General features: G+C 39.1%; 1 protein-coding gene across 1 annotated transcript; it reads right to left on the reverse strand.

Annotated features, from left to right (window-relative positions):
* Positions 1-1,740: 1,740 nt before the first annotated feature.
* Positions 1,741-20,562, reverse strand: MTNR1A (melatonin receptor 1A; the record flags this gene model as incomplete). The annotated part of the gene is made up of 2 exons (XM_081046143.1): positions 1,741-2,609; positions 20,331-20,562. 2 exons carry the CDS (start codon positions 20,560-20,562, stop codon positions 1,741-1,743), a joined length of 1,101 nt encoding a protein of 366 aa, XP_080902269.1.
* Positions 20,563-23,646: the final 3,084 nt, after the last annotated feature.

Genomic DNA, 23,646 nt, shown 5'->3' on the forward strand with positions numbered 1-23,646 from the left:
AAGTGACAAACTTGATTTTCAGGGGAGATACTCTACTTGGCAGACAATTTTTAAAGTTCATAGTTTCTGTTCATTTTTTTTGCTGTTGTATAAATTAAAAAATAATTTTCTTAAAAAATTAAGACATTTTCTAAAGAGCAATGAAACTATACACAGTTAGTAACACAGTAATTTATTTTCAGCATCCAGAAAAAAGTGTAATGCATTTCAAAAAGAGTTCAGTTAACATGGATAAATTTTCTAAGGTTCAGTTATCTAAAATTTGGAATGTTAATTTAAAAATTATCTCTACTGTTTAATGTTGGTTCTGACTAGAACTTTTCACATAAATGACTTGATAGGTAAAGTTTTAGAGATAACTTACACACACACACACACACACACACACCACCATCACCAACACCATCACCACTGTAAGCTATAATTTAGTGTTTCCCAAAATCCTTGATGAGAAGAATTATCAGAGGAACCTCTAAAATAATGAATCCTACAACTTTCTAAGGAGATTCTGATTATCTAGATAAAGAGATATTAGAAAATATATCCAGATCACTTTTTGTCCTATGTATGGAGTTGCAAATCACCAACTCATTCGAGCATATGACAGCTTGGTTGCAGAACTTTGAAACATGGCTCTAATTTCTTGCAAAGCACTCTATGTCATAAACCTTGTAGTAGTCCCAAAAAACTGTTTGGGGTAAACTAGAGCCATAGTTTATGAAACCATAATTTTCCCATGCATTTTTTTCTACTTCTAGACTTTTACTATTATTAAGGCAATCCAAATACTGAAATGAATCATTAAAGCATATTGTTTTGAGATACTTATAAAGGAAAAACTATCTGGTTTAGATACTTAGTTGTTCAAGTAGATTATCAATCTAGAACACATTCAACACTATATCTAAGAATCTATAGCTCTTAGGTTTTTTGTCACTTTTAACTGAACTGATTAGATGGCTTAATAAATTAACAGAGATCAATTAAAAACAGCTGGTCAGTGACATGAATAATGATATTCAGTGACAAAATAAGAAGCCAAATGTTTAGTAAAGTTGAATATGTAGCTATTTCTTTAAAATACTATGGTTATTGACAACTGGAAAGGGGCTCTGTCATACAGTTGGCTCTTTATCTAGTTGAATGTGCAACTTTTAATGGAGAACGATAAACATTTATGATTATGACTACCCAATGCTAACACTGCCAATTGAAAACTTTGTAGTGGTTGTTGCTGTTGCTGTTGAATTATTCACTGATTTATTTTCAGCCTTTCACTGTGTAATGAGTCACTTACGGCACGAACCCCATTTTGTTCCATTTACTCATTATAAATAAAAGACATCATTTGTTTTCCTACTAGAAATCTTTAAAAAGTGGAAGAAAAAAGTAATTATTACCCTTCTGGCACTCACTTGCAATTAAAAAGTTTGCACCCTCTTTCTCCAATTGAATACATTCAACGTTTTTATTTAAAATTACCGCCTTCTTTCCCTGAACCATATTCTTCAATTAACATATGTCTCTCTAGGTGTTCTGTGTTTCTCTTGATAAGGAGAATTAGAGACCTGTTCAAAAGGTTGATAGTACATTTGCTCAGAAAGTATAGAGGCAACCTCTTAAGAACACATGTTTTTTTCAACCACGCTGCTTTTCTAGAAATCTGTCAAGAGGGAAGCAAACATGAAAATCAGTAAGACTTTGAGCAGTATGCATATCATGCCAAAAATGCACTGCTCTTTAAACAGACTCCACTTTTATTAGGTTATTGTTGGCCATTAATGGAGAGGGTTTACATTGAACCCTATCTGCTATGTCTTTAGAGCTATCCACAAAGAACATCTTGGCTGTACACAGTGAGACGATAATTCTCCTGTATTCCTTCCTGAAATTTTGGTTAAGCACTCCATATATAATTGCATTAAGGCAGCTATTGAAATATGCCATATAGTAACTGGCCACAAACAGCCACTCTGGGATCCTGGGTACCATGCTGGCAGGATCTGAGGCTACAGCGAGACCGATAAAGTTTAGAGGAGCCCAGCAAATGGCAAAAAGTACAAAAACCACAAACATGGTGACAAAGTTCCTGAAATCCTGTGGTTTCAGTTTGGATTTCTTGTCAGGTTTCACCCTCCATCTGACCTGAAGAACCAGGATCCATATTCGTAGGTAACAGAAGATGACTACGATCATGGGAACTATGAAATGGAAAACCACAACTGCTGCCGTGTATGCGGAACTGACAGACTGTGCAAATGTACAGGAATAGATTCGTGGGTCATACTGCAGAGTTCCGACATGCAAGTTGGGCATGATTGCAGCAAGTGTCAACATCCATATCAGGAACACGCAGCAGAGGGAGTTCTTGTTACTACACAGCTTGTCATACTTGAGACTGTGGCAGATGTAGCAGTAGCGGTTAATGGCAATTCCAGTGATATTGAATATTGAACCAATGACACTCAAGCCCATTAGGAAACCACTAATTTTGCAGTGCAGATATCCCAGGTTCCATCCATTGTTAAATATAGATGTCAGCACTAAGGGGTAGGGGTAAACAGCCACCACCAGGTCTGCAACTGCTAGGCTCACCACAAATATATTTCCTAAAAGAGAAAGGTTTAGAAAATACAGGTTAATACAGATTTCTCATGGATTGCATTAGTTTTCTTTCACAGTTACTTAAAAAAGAGCTGTTTCTGCAACTTGGGTGACTTGACATCGTAGCTACTACCATGTTATAAATGAAGTAGAGGCTATTTTCACCAGGAAGTGAGCCCATTCACTGCCCTTGTCAAATTAATCCTGCTCTTCACAAATACCCACATTCCCAGAATAAGGCGTTGCCAGCTTCAAAACTTGTTTTTCAAATTGTTTAGTTTCTCTTGTGCTTTAAAAAATCTTGAGTTCAGTATACTCCTATAACATCTTTTGTTCTGGAATCTTCTACATTACCTGAGAAACCTCATGTCATATTGTTATTTCCCAAGCCAGCCATGATGTCCTTAAATTCCAGGCCTTCTATCTCTGTCTAGATCTTCAGTGGTTCTCAAATGGGCCTCTAATTCCTTTTCTTGGAGAGCAATGGATCCTTGTCCATAACATAATAGTTAAGAGAAAAAAAGGTCTGTCATCAGCTGCCTGTTAGAATATTGGCTTTACCACTTACTAGCTATTTAACTAGGGCAAGTGATATTATCTGACCAAACCTTAGTTTCCTCTTCTATAAGATGAAGATAATATCATCTTCTTCACAGAGGTATTATGTGGCTTGCAGGAGGTAATCTTTGTTAAGTGCCGAGCTGTATCTGTCGCATGATAAATGCTCAATAAATGTTGGAATTCCACACTTTCATCTCATTCTAAAGGAAAAAGCAAACTTCTTTTTTATTTATAAAGAAGTTAAGGTACAAAAATTAAACCCTAAATATTCAGATTAAGTGATAATTTTTTATATTAACATAACTCAACACATTTTAAAACATAAAAAAAGAACTCTAGTCAAATTTTGAGATGTTCGGCAAGTACATTCTTCACTTTAGTGGCTCATTTGCCTTTTTCCTTTACCTTGTGCCTTGAATGGCTCCTTTTCCTAACTTTAAAAATACTACCTATTTCCCCAAACCCACATTAAGTAGAAATTCCCTTTGCCCAACCACGTGGAAGAGCTTCCTGTTTTGAAGGTTCCTAAGTCACTTTATTTATACCACTTTTAATTTGAATTAAATTATAATAAATTCCATTCAATGAAATCTTATTAAGTGCACATGATAGGTGCTGGAGAAACAGGAATGAACAGACAGGGATCCTATCATCTTTGATCTTAGAAAAGCAAACAAAATTAAAATAGAAAGAAGTACAACAAGAGTATGTACAGAGAAGAGGCAGCGAGGAAGGGAATGAGCTAGACAGAGGTGGGAGGAACATTCCAGGTAGAGTGACTGTATGTTTTGCCTTTTGTTATATTTATTTGTAAATTTGGCTTTCCTATATTTCCTGAGATTGTCTTCCTCATATTTGTATCCTAAACAGCATTCAGCTGAGACTTTTGTTCAAATGCTTGATGAAGTAAATTAAATGCTTATCTCCCAACATCTGAAATTAAATAGACTTTGTATCTGAAGTTCCTATCTGGTTATTTTTACTTCCTTCAAAAAAAAAAAATTGCAAAGAAGTAAAGTAAAATAGCAGTCATGACTAAAAAAGGCATGTTTTTTGCCATTTGTTTAGAAATTTTGGATAAATTGTCATAAAACAACTTTGAAAAGTGGTTAAACTAGGCAAAGTTAAAGCAATAAAAGCAAATTTATTTTTCCTACAGATAAATTTTAATTACCAATGAACTATTTAAATTCCAAAGAGGGCATATTTTAAAGAATTTTTAACTCAACATGTTTAATACTTTAAAAATAAGAATAATACATGAAATTAAGCTACAAATTAAGTAGTCATCAAAATGGTACAGTTTTACCCAGGATGCCATGATCACAGACTGGCCAATATAGATTTATTTTTAAAAGAGCTTAAAAATAAGATCACAGGTGATGTCACAGATTTCTTTCATGGCTTTAATCTACTCTGTTGCATTTATTTTGTAGTACTTGTTTCTTTTCTGTTCAAGTAATTACATTAATTAAATCATTAATTTTCTTTGAACCAATCTCATTTTACAAGTGTTTGAAGAAAAAAGTAAGCCATAACCTGTGCAGATGTGATTATCAGGTAGCTCAGCTGGAAGCTTTGTCATATCTGCTCTGTGTGTGTGTGTGTGTGTGTGTGTGTTATGGGAGTTTAGTTTGTCTCTTTCTCTTTTCTGTTCCCCTGTCATCTAACATGTGTTAGTAATTAACCTTACATCTCAGTATTTCCGTTACAGGATATCAAATGGGAAATGGGATTCCACTCGATGAATAATGAAAATCACGCAAAGATGAATAAAGAGACTGTATTGTCTTTTGGGGAGAGGGTTGGTGTGTTTTCAGTTTTGCAAGGATAGTTGCATTATGTGAGGTGGAATCATAATCATGACGTTTCCCTTCCTTATCTGGAACTTAAGTACAGCTAAAAGAGATATATATGGACGCTACGCTCCCAAGGAGTGGACTGGACTGTGGTGGCTTGTTTTGTGTCAGTTTAGATTCACTGAAACTACATTTCCCGGAATTTCCTTCCTGGCATAGTTATGGGTTAACATGGTCCACAAAAGAATACTGAATGAGATTTGGAAGGTGGAAGAGAAGCAGAAGCCATATTTTTTTTAATGTTCAGAAGGCTCAAGCAGGGCACTAGGCACTGTGGCGTCTCCTTCAGTAACTAGTAAAATCTTAGGGGACAGTACAAGAATTTCATAGCCTCGGCCAGATTCTGATCTCTTCCCAGTTATTTTTACTGCTTAATTTTTTTTTTTTTAAATCCTATGCTCTGCAAATCTCATGCTGACTTTCATTTGAATAAATGCTTCTTTATTCCTTTGCTGCTATGTTAAGTACAGATAAAGCTATCTCCCTATCTACATTGTGCAAAGTTTGAGCTTTTAAGGTTTTCATCAACAATGTTTCTACAGCTCTGGCCATATTGTTCTTAATTTGGTAATAATCACATCTGTGCATTGATTTAACTTGAAGAGGATTCATTTCCTTCTGTGTGCTCTCTTCAAAATGCCGGTGACAGGAGCCCGTTACTATGGCAAGCCTGGTCTCCAGCTGCTTCTGTACATTCTCTCTGTTTCATAGGCCTTCTAGTAGCTGTTGCTAATGCTCTTCCCATATCCCCTTTGCTAGGATGGAGCATTGTCACGCAGGGTCTCAGCTCCTGCTCCCCACACAAGAATGCAGGATATGGTGAGGCCAAAAGGGAACACCAAATGAGCCACGGATGGGGGATTCATACCACTATAGTCTCGCTGGTGGCTGGGTTGAAGATACAGGAAGCAGGCTCCACACGGTGCACGATCCGCCGTCCACTTCTCTGCCAACCAACCAACCAACCCTTAGCATAGCCACGGCAGTTATATTAGTGGCTAATGGCTAACTGATAACAGCTGATGGCCACCCAGCCACAGCTGATGGCCATCTACTACCCAAGCCAGCACCTTTCCACATGAGACTGAGAGCCTGGAAACTGCTCTCTGGGACTCCGTCCCCACAAGCATTTATCCTTGAAATTTGAATGAGTGTTAGGTAATTCCATTTGCCAGCAGTTGCATCTTTCTCCAGAGAATTGTCTTCAGTTGAACAATAAAAATGACCAACTGACACTCACCAACAGGCCAACACTCTTGCCTCAAGTGATGGCAACTCTGTGGTTGGATTGATGCCCAGATACCTCAGTCTCATGGGTCAGACCAAATCTAGGTTTCGCCTGAAATACTATCCTTGCATGACTCTCCTCCCCTAGCCTGCTCCCATCACTTCCTTCAGTTCCTCCTGAGAGCCCTCCTGCAATAAAGCATGAGTAATAAACCTAGAACCTTGTTCTCAGGTTCTGTTTCTAGGCAACCTAAAATAAACCTTCAGCTCTGTAAAGAGGTTGGGTGGTTTTCTAAAGAGGTCACCAGCTTTTTGGTAGAAAAATAGGAACTACTTATCATACTACTTTATAGAAACAAACAAACAAACAAACAAACAAACCTTACGGGGTAGAAGTTACAGACTCTAAATGCTTCTTGACATGGCTCTTCAATGTCTTTCATTGAAGATTTGTGTAGATTTGCTTCCAACATCAAACCAACATGTGATTCCATTTGTGAGCATAGACGTCTGTCTCCCTCTAAGAGACTGTGAACTATTTGAGTCTAGGACTGTGGGTATGAATCTTTTAATTCTCAGTGACAGCACAGTGCCAGGCACATAATAGGTACTCGGGAATAGTTTGCTGGATGAACTAATGCATCATTAGTCTCTAAACTATAACCATAAAAGCATAGAAATTAGTTGCTTTTTTGCTCTTATTTGCCAGGATGTTTTTTTTTCTCAATAGGCCAATCTTCATTCCTTCTTTCATTTTAGCCTGGACTTCAACTAAGTGGAAAACAAGATTAGACACCCACTGAATCATTGTTCATAAAGATTAAAAAAGAAAACCCTGACTGTGCCTGAACTTTACCATTTAAGTGGTAAACACCAGTTGAAACGGGGAAAAAATATATACTTCAGCTACTCTTGGCAACATTTTTTGTTTGTTTTACACGCAAATCTAAGCAGATCTAAGCAGTCTGGTTTAATGAAGAATCTAGTATAAACCTGGTGAGAATAAAAAATTCAATATTCATATTAAATGTTAATGGTATGACAAGAAAAAAACTGAGATGCTGTAGATGACTAAGGAATATTCTGTGGCAGTGCAAGGAAATGTGAAGGGTTTTATTTTTGTACATTAGAGCACACAGGCCACGTCTTACATTCTTAAACTTCAAAGAACTATACATGAGAAACTTATCTTTTCAGATTATTAGAGGTAGTATGAACAACAAGTTTAAAAACAAAAACATATTTGAATTCCAATCTTGGCTATGCCATTTCCTAAATAGTAAACCATAGCTTCCCAGAGCCCCAGTCTTTTAATAGGTACTACATCAAAATGACAATGATAATGGCTACAGTGAAGATTCAAGAATCTACATGGAAAACGGTTGGCTTTAGATAAATACGCATTCCTTACTTTCTGCACTGTGATGACAACCGTTCTTTTTCACAGAAGGTTCCTCCCCTGGTGAGACAGGCACGGCTGAGGAGGTATCCACCCCCTCTGATCCCTGCAATCTTGCAGGGGCCTCTTTATAGCGAATAAGCCTCCTTTTATCCTCCTACCTCTCTGGCTATCAGCCTCTTTCTCTCCCATCAAACTTTTCATGCAAGGCTGTCCCGATATTTCTCTCCTTTCCCACCCATTTGTCATTTACCTTCCTATAACTTCTGGCTTCTACCCACACCACATCGCTTAAACTTCTCTCCAATCGTCAGTGATAGTCTTACTGACCCCCTTCTCTCAACCTTCATCCTCCTGTAGGTCTCTAAAATATAATGCCCCATTCATATAATACCTGTGCTTAGACTACCCTACATGAATAGTACATGATTACATCTAACGTCTTCTCTTTTTCATCCGCTTTACCCCACGTGCCTTCCTGGCTCTGCAGCCTCTTTCTCTCTCCCATTGTGTCTTCTCTGTCCTACACCTTAACTTGGTGGTGACTCCCTAATGTTGTAAACATAGTTGATGGATAGATTGTCTTAAGTATTCCATTAATATAGTGTACATGAAGTAAGGGGGACTAAGAATACCTCAGGTCGTTTAAACTAAAGTAACACACATAACACTCTTGCTCTAGCTCAGCTTTCAGTCAGTTTTTAAAGGTGTAAAATTCTCCTAAGAATTCTGCTCATTTTTTACATCTGGTTACTCTTTTCTCAGAAGGGTGTTTTGTATTACCAGATGTATCAATATTATAAAAGTAAATACAAATTATTGATTATAATTTTTTATTATCTGACATGTAATAGCTATGAGAGGCAATTTTTAAAAAATTTAAGTTAACAAACTGATTCTCAAACATTATCCAATAGGTGTTTTTTTCAGGCTGTATACTTTCTTCAAAAGATATAGGGCCAATATAGTTCTCAAATACCTATGCTTTGTCTCTATTATTGACTAATTTCTTTGAAGTTGTCTCATTAATTCTGACTCATGTGTGCAGTAGATTTCATATTTCCTATTTATTACTTATATTTCTTTCATACTGAGGTAAAAATTCTTTTAAAAATTTTCATGACTATGTACTTTAAACTCCAGCTACCATCCACCAAAAAACTTTCAAATTTCTTTTGAAAAGTTTTTCTGCTATATAAACATGTTTCTAGTCTTAAAACTTTGTACTTCATGTCTTTGAAAATTTATTATTTGAAAATTAGAGAACAAAAATTATATTAGTGCCATGGTAGAAAGTAATCTCTTTGAAAGTAGAAGCCATGTTTTGCACAAGCTTAACACAGTGTCTTGCATTTTGACAAATCAACAAGAATTTGTGTTCATTTATATAGTCTGTCTTACACTGTAGGTATGCAATAAATATTTATTTAAATGGATATTGAATAAGTCCCCAAAGTGCTCAATATCAAAGCAGGTAAGCACTCTTTTAAACCATAAGCTCAACCACTCAAATTCACCCTCAATAGCCTGAATAATATTCAGCACCAGTAGATAGTTTTTCTTTTCTTGTCCCTTTTTCTAAGACTAATTCCTTTAATGTGATTGCCAAAAGTGTATAGCTCTGTAGAAAAATAAATCTTAGAGCACCTCAACCAGAAAACCTAGAATTTTATTCCTCATTTGCAGCATAATTAAATTTCACTAAAATTTCTTGAGCCCTCAGGTTTCTGGGCAATTTGATTAGCAAACCTATCTGAAAGATGAGAAAATTGTGGTGCTGATTAAGAAGCCATCTTTACAAAGGAGAGTAGATGATTATTGATGATACCGTGCAGAGTTCTGAGCATGCACAAATGCATTTTTAAAGACAATCTATGGATCACCTCTTTGATAGCCTAGAAAATCCTGAGACTGTGTGTATTTCTTTTACAGAAGATAGGGCACTTCTGTCAGCTAAGCAACTAAAAACTTTTTGGGAAAAACAGGGGAAATTCAAGGCATCTTGTAAAGATCTTACTATTCACCTCAAATATTCTAGTTATTATTTTTAAAAGATGCTAATAAAGAATGAGCAGAACAAGCTCATTTGTAGAGACTACGTAGATTTACAATGACTTCTAAGGCAGATATTTTTCAAAGCAGATATTTTTTTCAAAAACAACCCTCAACTATTAGTAAATCTAAAAGCAGGAGGTTACATTTATGACTATATTGTCTTTGGTTAACTTTCAAAATTGCCAAAAGAAAAATAATTCTAAAAGTCAACAATATTAGCTCTATCTTATCCATGATTCGTTTAATGTGGAAAATTTCTACTTTCTTAGGAGATGAGTATCTAGAACAGCCAAAAAATCAGACCCAAATTCAGTTATGTACTTAGGAGTCTGAAACTACTATCCTAAGTTTTCCAGGGGTTTCTGGTAATTAGTAAATTTGGAAAAAAAAATTAGGGTTCCATAATAATGTACTACGCAGGCCAGGGAAAAAGTCACAAAACTTTAAACAATGGCTAAGCACACAATGGAAAAAAATCAATAAAATGTGTTAAAAAGTAAAAAATTCACTTGAATCAATAATTTCAAATGTCATGGAGAGAGCTACAGAAGGAAAATGTTAGCAGTGCTAAATACACGTATATATTATCAGATTCGAGGTTATATTAAGCACTGACTTCATTAGCTTGAAATCGTTTTCCAAGTCTATACATCCAAGTTAGGTCATAACTTTTTGAATGGTAAAATGCTTATCTGATATAATTACTGTAGCTTTCAGAGTTGATTCATTTAAATTAGTGAACAACTTGGAGACTGAAATAGTCTCTCAAAGGTTGGATATCGAATAAAACATCTCAGCCCTACTTGCTATGGGGTGATAGTGTTTGTTACCAAAGGGAAAACCGAGACCCCAGAGAATATGTGTAATTTGCATAATGTCACAAAAGAGACATAGACCTTAAATCTTCAATTTCAGATCAATGGTCCACTTACTTCAAAATAAACATTTAAGATTTCTGGTCAAAATGAGAGTAGCTGTGCTTTCCTCCTCTCATAACCACATCAGTATTACAATTAAACTACAGAATAACCTGACGTCTAGCTGAACTGAAGCCCTACAACTAAGGACGTACAGAAGAAGCCACTTTGAGACTGCTAGGAGGGGTAAAGACAAATAATGGGCTGGTCTCACACCTGTGTGTGACCATTAACAATCAGGAGGAACATCTCAGCCGTGGAGATCCCCACCCTCCCAGAGAAGCAAGGGGTTCCATCCCCACACAAGGTTCAATACCAGGGAGAGAAGTTGCCATAACTTCTGGCTGTGTAAAATCGGGGAGATTGTGGCTAAATGAGACTGAGGATGGCTACAGCCGCAGGTGCTCCTCTTAAAAAGCCTGCACAAGGACTTACTTGCTGATGGACTCACTTACTCTGAGCTCCACTGCTGGCAGAGCAGCTCCTCCCTGGAGCTGGCAGAAGCCATTGTTTCTTTGTTGAACGTGCTCAGCATGCAGATGCATGTGTCCCTTTATCTGAGTCTCCATCAAACTGGCTATCACCTTTTGTCTGCTCTGCTTTAGTGACACCCTGAGACTTCACCCAATCCAACTTTTGGAAACATCCAAGCCACTTCCAGTAGCTTTTCTGTATAAACAACCTGTCTTAGCTCATGGTATGTACTTTCATAAAATCTCTCAAAGGTTCACAAAACCCAAACAAGCAGCATCTGGCTTTGGCATGTCCTGTACCTCTTGCTGAGCAGCTCTAAGCCCAGCTCTAGCTACAGCATGCCTTGATTTTTGGCTTGACATCTTGAAGCACCTCCAAGCCTAGCGCAGGTGGTGGCCATCTGCAAATTGGACTCAGGTAGGGCACAACCTGCAGCTAAACTTGGCCCATGACAGGGCTCCTAGCAGGAGGCTCAGGTCTAGCACGCCCAGTGATCAGCTTCAGACCAAGCCAGAACATCATCCAGCCACCCCCAAGTATGACAGACCCAAAGGGCAGAGTGGACAGGCACCAGAACCCAGCTAAAGTGAATCCTGCTCTATAGGGGCAGCCTCTGCACAGCAGCTCCTCCACTGTAGTCACAGCCATTTCTCACAACCAATCCCTCCTATTGATGCAAACATCAACCAAGGCTCAACTACAACAGGAGCACACACACAAGGGACACACCTGGAGTATGCCTCTCATGAGACCAGGGAGACTGAGCCACTGAGCCACACAGGACACATATTACACAAAGCCTCTCTACTAAGACCGGAAGACACAGCAGCCCTACCTAACACATAAAAATAAACACAGGGAGGCACCAAAGTGGCGAGACAAAAAACATGTCCCAAATAAAAGAACAGAACACAGCTCCAGAATACGAGCTAAACAATATAGAGACAAGCAATCTTTCAGATGCAGAGTTCCAAACACTGGTTATAAGGATGCTCAATAATCTCAGGGAGAACTTCAACAAAGAGATAGGAAACATAAAAATGGAGGTAGAAAACATAAAAAAGAACCAACCAGAAATATAGAATACAATAACAGAAATGAAGGCTTCATTACAGGGAATCAACAGTAACTTAGATGAAGCAAAGGATCGAATCAGTGATTCAGAAGATAAAGTAGCATAAGACACCCAAACAAAACAGCAAAAAGAGACTCACTTTAGATAGAAAGACACACACAAACTGAAAATAAAGGAATGGGAAAAAGATATTTCATAAAATGGAAACAAACAAGCAAACAAAAGCTAGGGTAACATTACTTGTACCAGACAAAATAGACTTTAAAGCAAAGGATCCTTTACCCAGCAATTCCACTTCTGGGTATTTATTGGAAGAAATCCAAACACTACTTCAAGGGGACGAGTGCATCCATATGTTCACTGCAGCCTTGTTTACAATGGACAAGGTATGGAGACAGCCTGGGTGTTCATAGATGGATGAATGTTCATAGAGTAGGTGGTACATATATACAATTGAATATTGCTCGGCCATGGAAGAGAATGAATTCTTGACATCTGCGGTGGCACGGATGGACCTGGAAGGTATTGTGCTGAGTGGAGTAGGTCAGGCAGAGAAAGACAGATGCAATGTGATTTCACTTATATGTGGAATCCTAAGAACAAAATAATCAAAGAAAACAGAGACAAACTCATAAATTCAGAGAACACTTTGATGGTTGTAAAGTGGGAGGAGGGTTTGGGGGACGAGTGAAAAGGGAGAAGGGATTAAGAAGTACAAATTGGTTGTTACACAATAGTCATGGGGATATAGGGTATAGCATAAGGAATATAGTCAATAATATTGTAATAACTATACATGGTGTCAGATGAGTACTAGATTTATCAGGGTGATAGATGGGAGAGTTGTGGGACAGGGTAAAAAGGTGAACTTGTAGTTACAAAATAGTCATGGGGATGTAAAGCATAGGGAAGATAGTTAATAATATGATAATAACTATGTATAGTTCTATGTGGGTACTGGACTAATCAGAGGGGTCATTTCTTAAATTATATACATGTCTAACCACTATACTATACAGCTGAAATTTATATAAAATAATATTCAATGTCAACTTTAATTGAAAAATTGAAAAAGGGGGGGAAAAGTGAAGAGGAATAAGAGGTTCAACTTTCCGGGTTCAAAAACCACTAAGTCATGGGGATGTAATAGACATCAAGGGGAATATAGTCAATAATATTGCGATAACGTGGTACAGTGTCAGATGGTTGCTGGAGTTATCATATTAATCACTCCTTTAGGTATATAAATGTTGAATAGCCATACACCTGAAACTATTATAATATTGTATGCTAGCTATATTTTAATAAAAATATTTAAAATTCATTTAAAAAGAAATGAGCATATAAAAAATAAAAATAATCTAAGAGAATCAATCATAAAATGCATACCAATAACATAATAATGTCATTAATTATATAGTATTTTATAATTTCAAAGTGATAAGTAGATGGATGGATGGATGGATGGATGGATGGATGGATGGGCAAAAATCTAAGTTTATCTTCCTAGCTTCCCTGTGAGATAAGTAGCCCCATCGGACAGATGGAGAAACTTAGGCTCAGGGACATTGAGTAACTGTCCCAAAACATAGTACAAATAAAGGTATCGCAGGTTTAAGACTCATCCTGGATCTTCTGATTTCAATTCCTAAGCTCCTTCCACTGTACCACACTGGGCTGTGTACTGGGATACTGTAATGATCACTTATTTGTGAATTTTGGGTTTTAGTCTTCTTGTCTACCTGAGGAGGTTGTTACAAAGACAAATAAAACAAAATGTGGGAAAATGCTTTGAAAACTATAAATTGTTCTGTGTGCAAAAGTACAAACCACTAGACATCCTAAACAAGAAAATAAGTTATTTTTGTACACTATCCACAAAAATCAGATCAAATTAGCTACCTGTAAAGAGTGGAATTCTATTGGTTTTCTTCTACTTTAATTTTCTTAAGCTTGAAAAGTGTTTCAAATACAAATTAGTAAGTAAATTTTTAAAAATAAAATTGTAGAATTGAAAAACCAAATTCCTTTAATAATTAAGGTTGCTTTGATACCGGTGCTATAAAACACTCATATTTGAAATGGAAATGTTCACCAAAAGATGTCCAGCAGTTTTTGCAAAATCAATTATGGACCAGAACCATAAAAAAAGTTTTAAGTTTTATGATAAACAGTTTGGATTTACAATTAAGACACCAGAATAGATTGTTGAGTAATTCTGTATATCTCTTCCAATTGCCCATATATATCCCAGAAGTTAGAACTTTGCTATAATTTTATTTATCTAGCATCTGAAATCTATAGATATTAAGTACGTCACAGAGAAGCATCATTTACAGTGAGAAGAGAATATAAGATGCAACATGAATCTTTATGAAAAAAAGAAAATTTCTAAAAGGATAAAATGATTCAAAAGTATTGTCTAAAATGTGTTGTTTTTCTTTTGGGATTTGGACAATTGGCTCATATAAGGGTATTTTATTTTATGTTTTTGGCTTTAAAGATCCCACAGAACTGGTTTTTAAATCACCAGTAAACCATGTGACTAGCCACACTTATGACTTCAATACAGACATCCTTAATTGATATTGCAGGAGAGGTAGTTTGAGTCTTTACTTTAAAAACACGTATAACCTGGTGAAATGCTTATCTTCCTTCCGCTTTTGAACACCTAAGTGTGAGTGACGTACTCACTCCTGTGAACCCTATTCTTCTTTAAATGTGTATTGTTGCACACTGAATGGCCAGGCTGGCTGCCTATTTAGGCTGTGCCTCCTGAGTGGTTACATTTTGACAGGGTCTCTATAGGCCTAGAAGAGCCTAACTCTCCCCATGGCCCACCCAGAGGTATGAAAGTTGGCCGACCCACGGGGTTTGCTCAGCCACAGACACTGCTGGCCAGCTCAATATAAGCACCTGGAGCTCATCCTACCCAAATACAATAAGCTGCATATATCCCAGAGAAACAGTCCATCATTTCTCAACCAGAAAGAGTCCCACCAAAAGAGGCTTGAATTTTCTATGCAGTTGGTCACTTCATTTTCTTCCAAGAAGGGAAAACTATATGGGGCATTTCTAAAATAGGAAAATAAAGCAGAGAAACTTTCTCTAGCAGTTAAATGATAAGTGAACCAGACCGTGTAGGGCAAGTGAGGCATACTTTCATAAGGACACACTTTCCTAGATCTATGATGCTTATTATTATTATATACATATATGTCATTATAGCCACAATTCTCCTATTGCTACTCAATTTCGTAGCATTATAATCTCCAAATTCAGAGTGAGTTTAATAATCATGTAAATCAAAGGACACTATGGTTGGAAGGGATTCACAGATATTTCCAACCCCATCATTTTGCTGATGTGAAAACAGTCCAGAGACATGATGACTCATCTACAACCACAGATCCATTCAGTAAAGAAGCTCTAGACTCCAGGTTCTGGATTTATTCTCTGTACAAGCTCCTTCCACAGTTGTTTGCAGGATCTGATATGTTTGTCCCTAACACAGGAGCACTTGACTGATGAGCAGCTGCACATACTTACACTTGTTTCCACCGCATCCTTGATGCTAAATTCACCCTCTATCATCATGTCTTGTTCCTGAGACCTCTCCTGACATTTCTGAGGTTGCATGTGAAGCTTCCATTGGTCCCTTCCACACTACTTTTTCCTATTCTCCCAAGATCCCAAGAGGTTCAGAACTCAGAACAAGGCTGGTTGCTTTCAGGGTCTCACGAGTGGCAGGTGGTACAAAAGTTCTGAGTATTGTTGCAGCCATATTGGTTTGGATGATTTTGTGAGATAGCTTAAGAGCCAACATATCATGTAAAGTCTTCTTTAAAGAAACCTGTAAGTAGAGAGAGATCCAAATGGCAGAGTAGATAAACACTGCCTGCTTCCTTCCATGAACACATTAAAATTAAAAGTAAATTACAGAACAATCAACCTAGAGGACCATCTGAAGTCTAGCTGAACATAAGTTTTATAATTAAGAATACAGAGGAGCCATTCAAGACTGGTAAAAGGAGTGTAGACGAGAAACTGGCTGTCCCCAAACCTCTGTGTGGTGGTTGAGAACGAGGAGGGATATCTCAGCCATGGAGATTCCCCCTGGAGAAGCAAGACCCCAGCCCCACACCGGTCTCCCCAGTCCAGTGTACCGGTGCCTGGAAGAGGAGCCCCCACATAACTGTGGAAACAGTGGGGATTCTGACCATCTGGTTGGAACGGAAGGCTGGGGGAAACCCAGACGTCTTCTTAAATGTCCTGTGCACAGACTCTCACACTCCCAGGCACTCACCCTGAGCTCCAGCAAAGGGACGGTGACTTGGGAGGCATTGGAGGCACGGAAACATGGGATGCGGGGAGGGGGCGATGGACAGACTGAGGTGTGTGGCTTCAGGGCAGGGCTGCAGGACAGTCACTATTTTCCCTGGGTGATGTCTTCCTCCCAAGCAGCCTGCAGGCAGGTGCCATCTTTCCTGTGCTGAGCCCGCCCCCACAGGCCAAATCTGAATGTGATTGGCCTGGTGAGCTCCATTGCTCCATCCTGCTGACTCAGCTGGGAAACCACCTCACCCAACTCACCCAATGCCACAGGCACTTTCTCTGGGAGCAGCCAGCTCCACTCACATTATCATCATCTTTAGGTATATAAATGTTGAATAACTATGGGGTACCCCTGAAACTAACATAACATTGTATGTTAGCTATATTTTTAATAAAAATGTTTTTTAAAAAAGAAATCTGTAAGTGAACTTCTAGAATATGACATGCTTTTATAAGTTCAGGGCTGTCTTTTTTTTTGATGTACAACAGACACAATCAGGAAACTGAGTTCCATGTATGACCTCTACTAAGAGATTGAATATAATTATGGTGATTAAAGAATACTGGAGGCCAACAAATAAGAAACAGGCATGGGGGAGAAGAAAAGAGAAGGCAAGAGAAGAGAAGGGAAAAGAAAGAAGGGGAAAAAGAAATACAATCAGAGTACAGCAAACAGAATGGTCAAGGGCTTAATCAAGATAGCTATGAACATGTTCGATGGGACCTACACTGGAGTATTGATAAACTGATGGTGAGTGTGGTCAAAGGTAATGGAGAAGGCAGTGAGTTTCACCTACGTTACCTGAGCAATGGATACAAGCAAAGAGTCAAGTTCAGCACAGGCAACAATCTGCTGGTGGACGGTAAAAGAGAAAAAGTTCAGGTTAGCTACAAGAATGTAGTATTTTATAGACTGCCATCTCAAAAAATTTGTTTAGCAAATAAACAAAATATAAAGTAATGTGGTAGGAGCACTTTTCATAAGTTCTTTGTCATATAACAGAAATAGAATTGTTCCAAGCATGTGAATTTTTTATTATTTTTTTTAATGAAAGGTTCTGCAGGTTTCGAATTTCCCAACTGCTGCAATTGTTGATAGCAATGAAGTAGAGTGAGCTCTAGGGCCAAGCTCTGTGGCTTAAACCCTGCTCCACTACTTCTGGTCGGTATGGCCAATCTGTGTCCTCGTTCCTCCCTTGTAAAGAGGGTAACAATGGCACCCCACCACATGGCTGCTCTGAGGATTCAGTTAACATGGTTCTCCAAACTGTGTCTAGTCCATAGAAAGCTGCTTTTATTGCTAGGAGAGAATGAGACTCTTCTTTTTTTCTCTTCTTTCTCTTCTTTTTTTTTTTTCTTTGAGGATACAAAGAGTGGGCACTGGACAGGTCAAAACAAAGCCCTATCATTGAACCCTAATCCAAGGAATCAAAACAATCAGTAATGCAATGAGATTGCACAGCAGATTAATACATAATCAGAGCCAGCATTTCCAGAACCCAGTTATACAGAGGGCAGTGGAGACTGGTAGGAAATCAGCGATGGTGAGAAAGCAGGCTTCTCCCACAGCTTTGCTCCTGGGATGAGATGGATAATTCTCATACCATGCTCATAGCTCTGGGTCTTCTCATACTCTTTCTTTCTCTATCTCTTCCTCTCTTTCTCTCTCTCTTTAATTCAACTAATTTAAATTGAAAAAACAACAACAACAACAAAAAACAACCCTCAAAACAGTTCACCTATTTCTCCCCCTTCTCTCCACCCTTGCCTCTGGCAACCAGCAATTTGTTCTTTGTATCTATTAGTTTGGTATTTATTTATTTATTTATAGATTCCATATATAGAAGAGATCACATGGTATTTGTCTTTCTTTGTCTGATTTATTTCACTTAGCATAATACCTCAGAGGTCCGTCCATGTTGTCACAAATGGCAAGATTTCATTCTTTTTTATGGCTGGATAACATTCCATTGTAAATACACAATTTCATTATCCATTTATCCATCAATGAATACAGCTTGTTTTCATATCTTGGCTCTGTAAATAATGCTGCAGCGAACACGGGGGTGAAGATATGTTTTGAAGTTAGTGTTTTCATTTCCTTTGGAAAAATACCCAGAAGTGGAATTGCTGGGTCCTATGGTAATTCTATTTTTAATTTTCTAAGGAACCTCCAGACTTTTCTATAGGGGCTGCACCAATTTACATTCCCACCAACAGGGCACAAGGGTACCCTTTTCTCCACATCCTCACCAACACTTGTTATTTTTTCTTTTTTAATAATAGCCATTCTTAACAGGTGTGAGGTGAGAGCTCACTGTGGCTTTGATTTGCATTTCCCTGCTGATTACTGATGATGAGCATCCTTTTATGTACCTGTGGGCCGTTACATCTTCTTTGGCAAAATGTCTATTCAGATCATCTGCCCATTTTTTAATTGGATTTTTTTTTTTTGCTATTGAGTTGTATGAGTACTTTATACATTTTTAGATGTTAGCCTCTTATCCGATAATTTGCAAATATTTTCTCCCATTCAATACGTTGCCTTTTCATTTTGTTGATGGTTTCCTTTGTTGTGCAGGAGCTTTTCAGTTTCATGTAGTCTCAGTTGTTTATTTTTGTTTTTGTTGTTTTTGCTTTTGGTGTCAGACTAAAAAATATCATCACTAAGACCTATGCCAAGGAGGTTCCTACCTATGCTTTCCTCTGGAAGCCACTTCTTGAAGGCAGAATTCCTCTAGTTTAACCCAATCACCAAGGAAGTGAGGTTATTCAATGGACTAACTCAAATGCAATTCATGTTATCAGGTGCTTATTAATTAATTCTGAAACTATGTGTGGTCTCAAGCAATACAGAAAAAAGAGAGGGCCTCCTAGAAATTACAGCATTGATCAACTACTCGGTTAGAACAAAAACATTGCTTTTGACAAACATGTAATTGCATCATTCCTTCCCCTCCCCATATTCATTTCCATAAATTTGCCTACAAATAAAGAGCTAGGTATCTAATCATTTAGAGACCTGAACATCCCCTGTCCTATGGACAAATAGTCCTCAGGCTCCCATCCAGAATAAACCAATTTCAATTCATTGCCTGGAGTAAAAATCAAGTTTATCTCAGCACGAAAATAATTTTAGTAATATATTATATATAAACACACCCTTTATTACAACAATTTCTATCTATTTTTAAAATATAAAGTTGTTTAACTTGGAGGAATAATTGTCACTTTCTGAAACATGTTTAGAAGCTTATCATTCTTTTTAAATTGTATGCCAAAAACTGAAAACTACTGCTGACAACAAAACTGAAATAAGTGTAGTATCTTTTCACCAGCTTATTTTTTCTCATATTTTCACAAAGTTGGGCAATAAATTGTATGTAAAACCAAGCAATTGGTAAGTTGGTTATCTGATTTGAAAGGGCTTCTTGAGGCATTTTCTGCAACCTGTATCAAGTGCCTTTCAATTTAAGAAACCTCAGAAACTGAAAACTATAGTGGGTATTTCCCCTAAAATAAAAAGAACGCGACTCTGCCCAAATTTTCTACCCCTTAGTGACTGAAGAGTCCTTACTGTTTAATGAATAAACATCTTTGACGGGCAGGTTAACGGTAAGCAAGCCGATGGGCTTCGGTCTCTATTAGGAAAAATCACTCCAAATCCTCAGTTTTTAAGAAAAGAACTGAACTTTTCTTAGGAAAAGCCAACTGACGCCTGGGGGGTGCTGCGTTCTGGAAAGGTGGCCAGAAAGGGGAGAAGCTGCCATCGGGTGAAAGTTGGGGGCTGCCCGTCCAGCCTGCCCGGCCCCGGGAGCCCCTACCTGCGTTCCTCAGCTTCTTGTTCCGATACACGGACAGGATGACCAGGAGGTTGCCCACGACGTCCACCACGATGGTGAAGATGAGGATGAAGGCGAGCGTGGAGGCCACCCACGAGGGTCGCGGCCGCGCGTCCCCACCCCCGCCGCCGGGCGCCTGCTGAGAGGCGTTGAGCAACGCACTGCTGTTCCCCTTCAAGGTCCCGCCCGGCGCGCCCCACGGCCGTCCGGCCATCGCGCGGCCCGGGAAGGCGACCCCGGCTCCAGCGCCCTTGCAAGTTACTGGAGGGCGGCGTGATCCCGCTCCTACACTGGTATGGCTCCTCGGGCCTTCCCGCGTTCACTCTCCATCCCAACTGCTCCTTCGTAGCCGCCCTGCGCGCTCCACCGCCTCCCCTCGGCGGGACCCTGCACCTGCAGCCCCAGCCGTAACACCCTGCAGTCACACCTGGCGGCAGCCTTCCGTTCGGGCTCCTGGGATTGCAGGGCTCCAGACCGGAGCCCCGCACTACGTGCGGACAGCGCCCCCGTGCGGGTTGCCTGGGCCCAACCGCCTGCTCCCTAAGGGAGCAGTGAGGCCAGAGAAGCCTTCGTAGGGAAGGTCGTGATTCCCTTCCTCGTGTTTTCGCTCTGGGACGTTTCACCAAGCAGGGCCAGACGGCATGGGCTCCAACCCTACCTCGGATTGAGGCTCGTGCATTAGCCACCATGTGCCCCAGTGCCCTTATCTGTGAATTGGGAGTCAAAGAGTATCTAAGGTATCTAACTTATAGCTAGTAAGATGTGGGGGAAAAAAGAAAAAAAATCAAGGAACGTTCTCAGTGAGGTATTGCACTGTCCATGAAACAGAAATCATTTTCCCAGCTCCGCCCCCGCGCTCCCCCACACACACTGTCATCCGTAATTTTGATCATCTTTCCCAACAACTACTTTTCTTTTGAGGTTTCTCGAAAGCTGTCCTTAAGACTCCAAGTTCTTGTCCTTAACTTCTGTGCAGCCTCGCTGGCTTCCCTGGGTAATCAGAACAAGAATGGAAGAAGTTGCCGGTGTGAAATGACAGAAGATTGCACTAGCCTGCTGATTCAGAGCAACTAGAAACTTTTCATTTCGCTTTCAAATATCATGGACTGAAGTTTCAAATTAGCCACAACCTTGCTTCTATAGCCACATTCAGGCAGTTCTCTCCGAGATTTCTTCCCAGAGCAGTACAGGTCCGAAACACCGTTAGCCATCAAACCTGCCAACCCCTCCCTGCAGACATCCAAGCCTATGTTTGGCACATACTCACCCTATAGCTTTTAAAAATAACTTCACTTGACCTTTGAAAGTGTCCACGAATTCTACAACCTCAATTCTACCAGCCACCAGGCTTTGGGAGTCATTCCATAAGTGTTTGCCATGTGGCAAGGCAAGCCTGGACCTTTCCAATAAAGCAGCCAAAGAATGGTACTTACCAAGAAAATACATAAATCCACCTGTGTCTCAGGTGACTACAGCTTCCACTTTCCCTTTTGTAACTTTCCTATATCCATGCCTTCACGGTAAAGTACTAAATTAAAATCAATTTCCTTTCATTCATTAATGTAGTTGTTCAGTAAATATTTTATGTACTTGGCATCATGCTTAAAACATAGTCCTTAACCTGCAAATAGCAGTGTCATGCAGGGACTCTGGTCCCGCTCCCGGCATAAGAACGCAGGATATGGAGAGGCCAAAAAGAAACACCAATGGAGCCATGGATTGGGGGTTCATACCATTTTATTTTCGCTGGCGGCTGGATTGGAGATATAGGAAGCAGGAGTCACACCATCTGCAATCCGCAGTCCACTTCTCTGCCACCCAACCAACCAACTTGCTAGCTGCAATCCATGCTTGCTAGCTCAGCCACGGCAGTTATATCAGTGGCTAATGGCTAACCAGGCACAGCTGATGGCCACCTAGTCACAGCTGATGGCCATCTACTACCTGAGCCAGCACCTTTCCACGTGTGGTCAAGAGCCTGGAAACTGCTCTCTGGGACTCTGTCCCCACAAGCAGCATGCACTGTGGATGTACAGATGAGATACAAAGATGAAATGGAGAGTCCATAAGAAAATGAGAGCATTGGACAGGAATTGGGGAAATAATAAATACATTAAATGAGTTGAAGAGTAGGGTTTTTAAGTTAATAAATTTTCTTTTTTAGAGCGGTCTTAAGCTCACAGCAAAACTGAAGGAAAGTGCAGAGATTTCCCATATATCCCTGTCCTACATGCACAATCTCCCCCATTATCTACCTTCCACACCACACTGGCACCTTTATTTGTCTATAAACCTACTTTGATACATCATTATCATCCAAATCATAGTTTTCATTAGGTTCACCACTGGTATTGTACCTTCTATGGGTTTGGACACTTGCATAATGACATGTATTCATCTTTATAGTGTCACACAGAGTTTTTTCAATGCGGAGAAAGTACTCTGTGCTCTGCTTATTCATCCTTCCTTCCCCCTCAGCCTCTAGAAACCACTTATCTCTTTAGTCTTCATAGTTTTGCCTTTTCCAGAATATCATACAGTTGGAATTCTACAGTTTGTAGCCTTCCAAATTGGTTTCTTTCACTTAGTAATGTACTTTTAACTCTCCTCTATGCCCTTTCATGGCTTGATCGCTCATCTGTTTTTAGCACTGAATAATATTCTGTTGTCTGGATGTACCGCAGTTTAGTTATCCATTCACCTGAAGGGCATCTTTGTTCCTCCCAAGTTTGGGCAATTATGAATAAAGCTGCAATAAACATCAATGTGCAGGGTTTTGTGACGACGTAAATTTTCAACTGCTTTGAATAAATCCCAAGGGGACCAGTTCCTGGATCATATAGTAAGAGTACGTTTAGTTTTGTAAGAAATCACCAAACTGTTTTCCAAAGTGGCTGTACTATTTTGCATTCCCACCAGCAATGAATGAATTCCCATTGCTCCACATCCTTGGCAGCTGAAAGCCAAAGATAGAAAGTGTTAAAAGAAAAACAACAAATTACATACTGGAGAACAATTAATCCTACTAACTGCTGAATTCTCATCAGAAACTATATTAGCTTTCTATTGCTGTCATAGCAAATTATCTTAATTAAATTAATTTAGAGACTTAAAAATAACACTCATTTATTATTTCACAGTTGTATCATCCGGAAGTCTAGGTAGAGAGCCACTCAGCTGGGCCCTCTGTTAGAGCCCGACACGGACAACATCAAGTGGTCAGTAAGACTGTGTTCCTTTCTGGAGGTTCTAGGAACGAATCTGCTTCCAAGCTTATTCAAGCAGTTGGCACAATCCA

The sequence above is a fragment of the Rhinolophus hipposideros genome, assembly GCF_964194185.1.
Source record: "Rhinolophus hipposideros genome assembly, chromosome: 4".
NCBI classification, from domain to species: Eukaryota; Metazoa; Chordata; class Mammalia; order Chiroptera; family Rhinolophidae; genus Rhinolophus; species Rhinolophus hipposideros.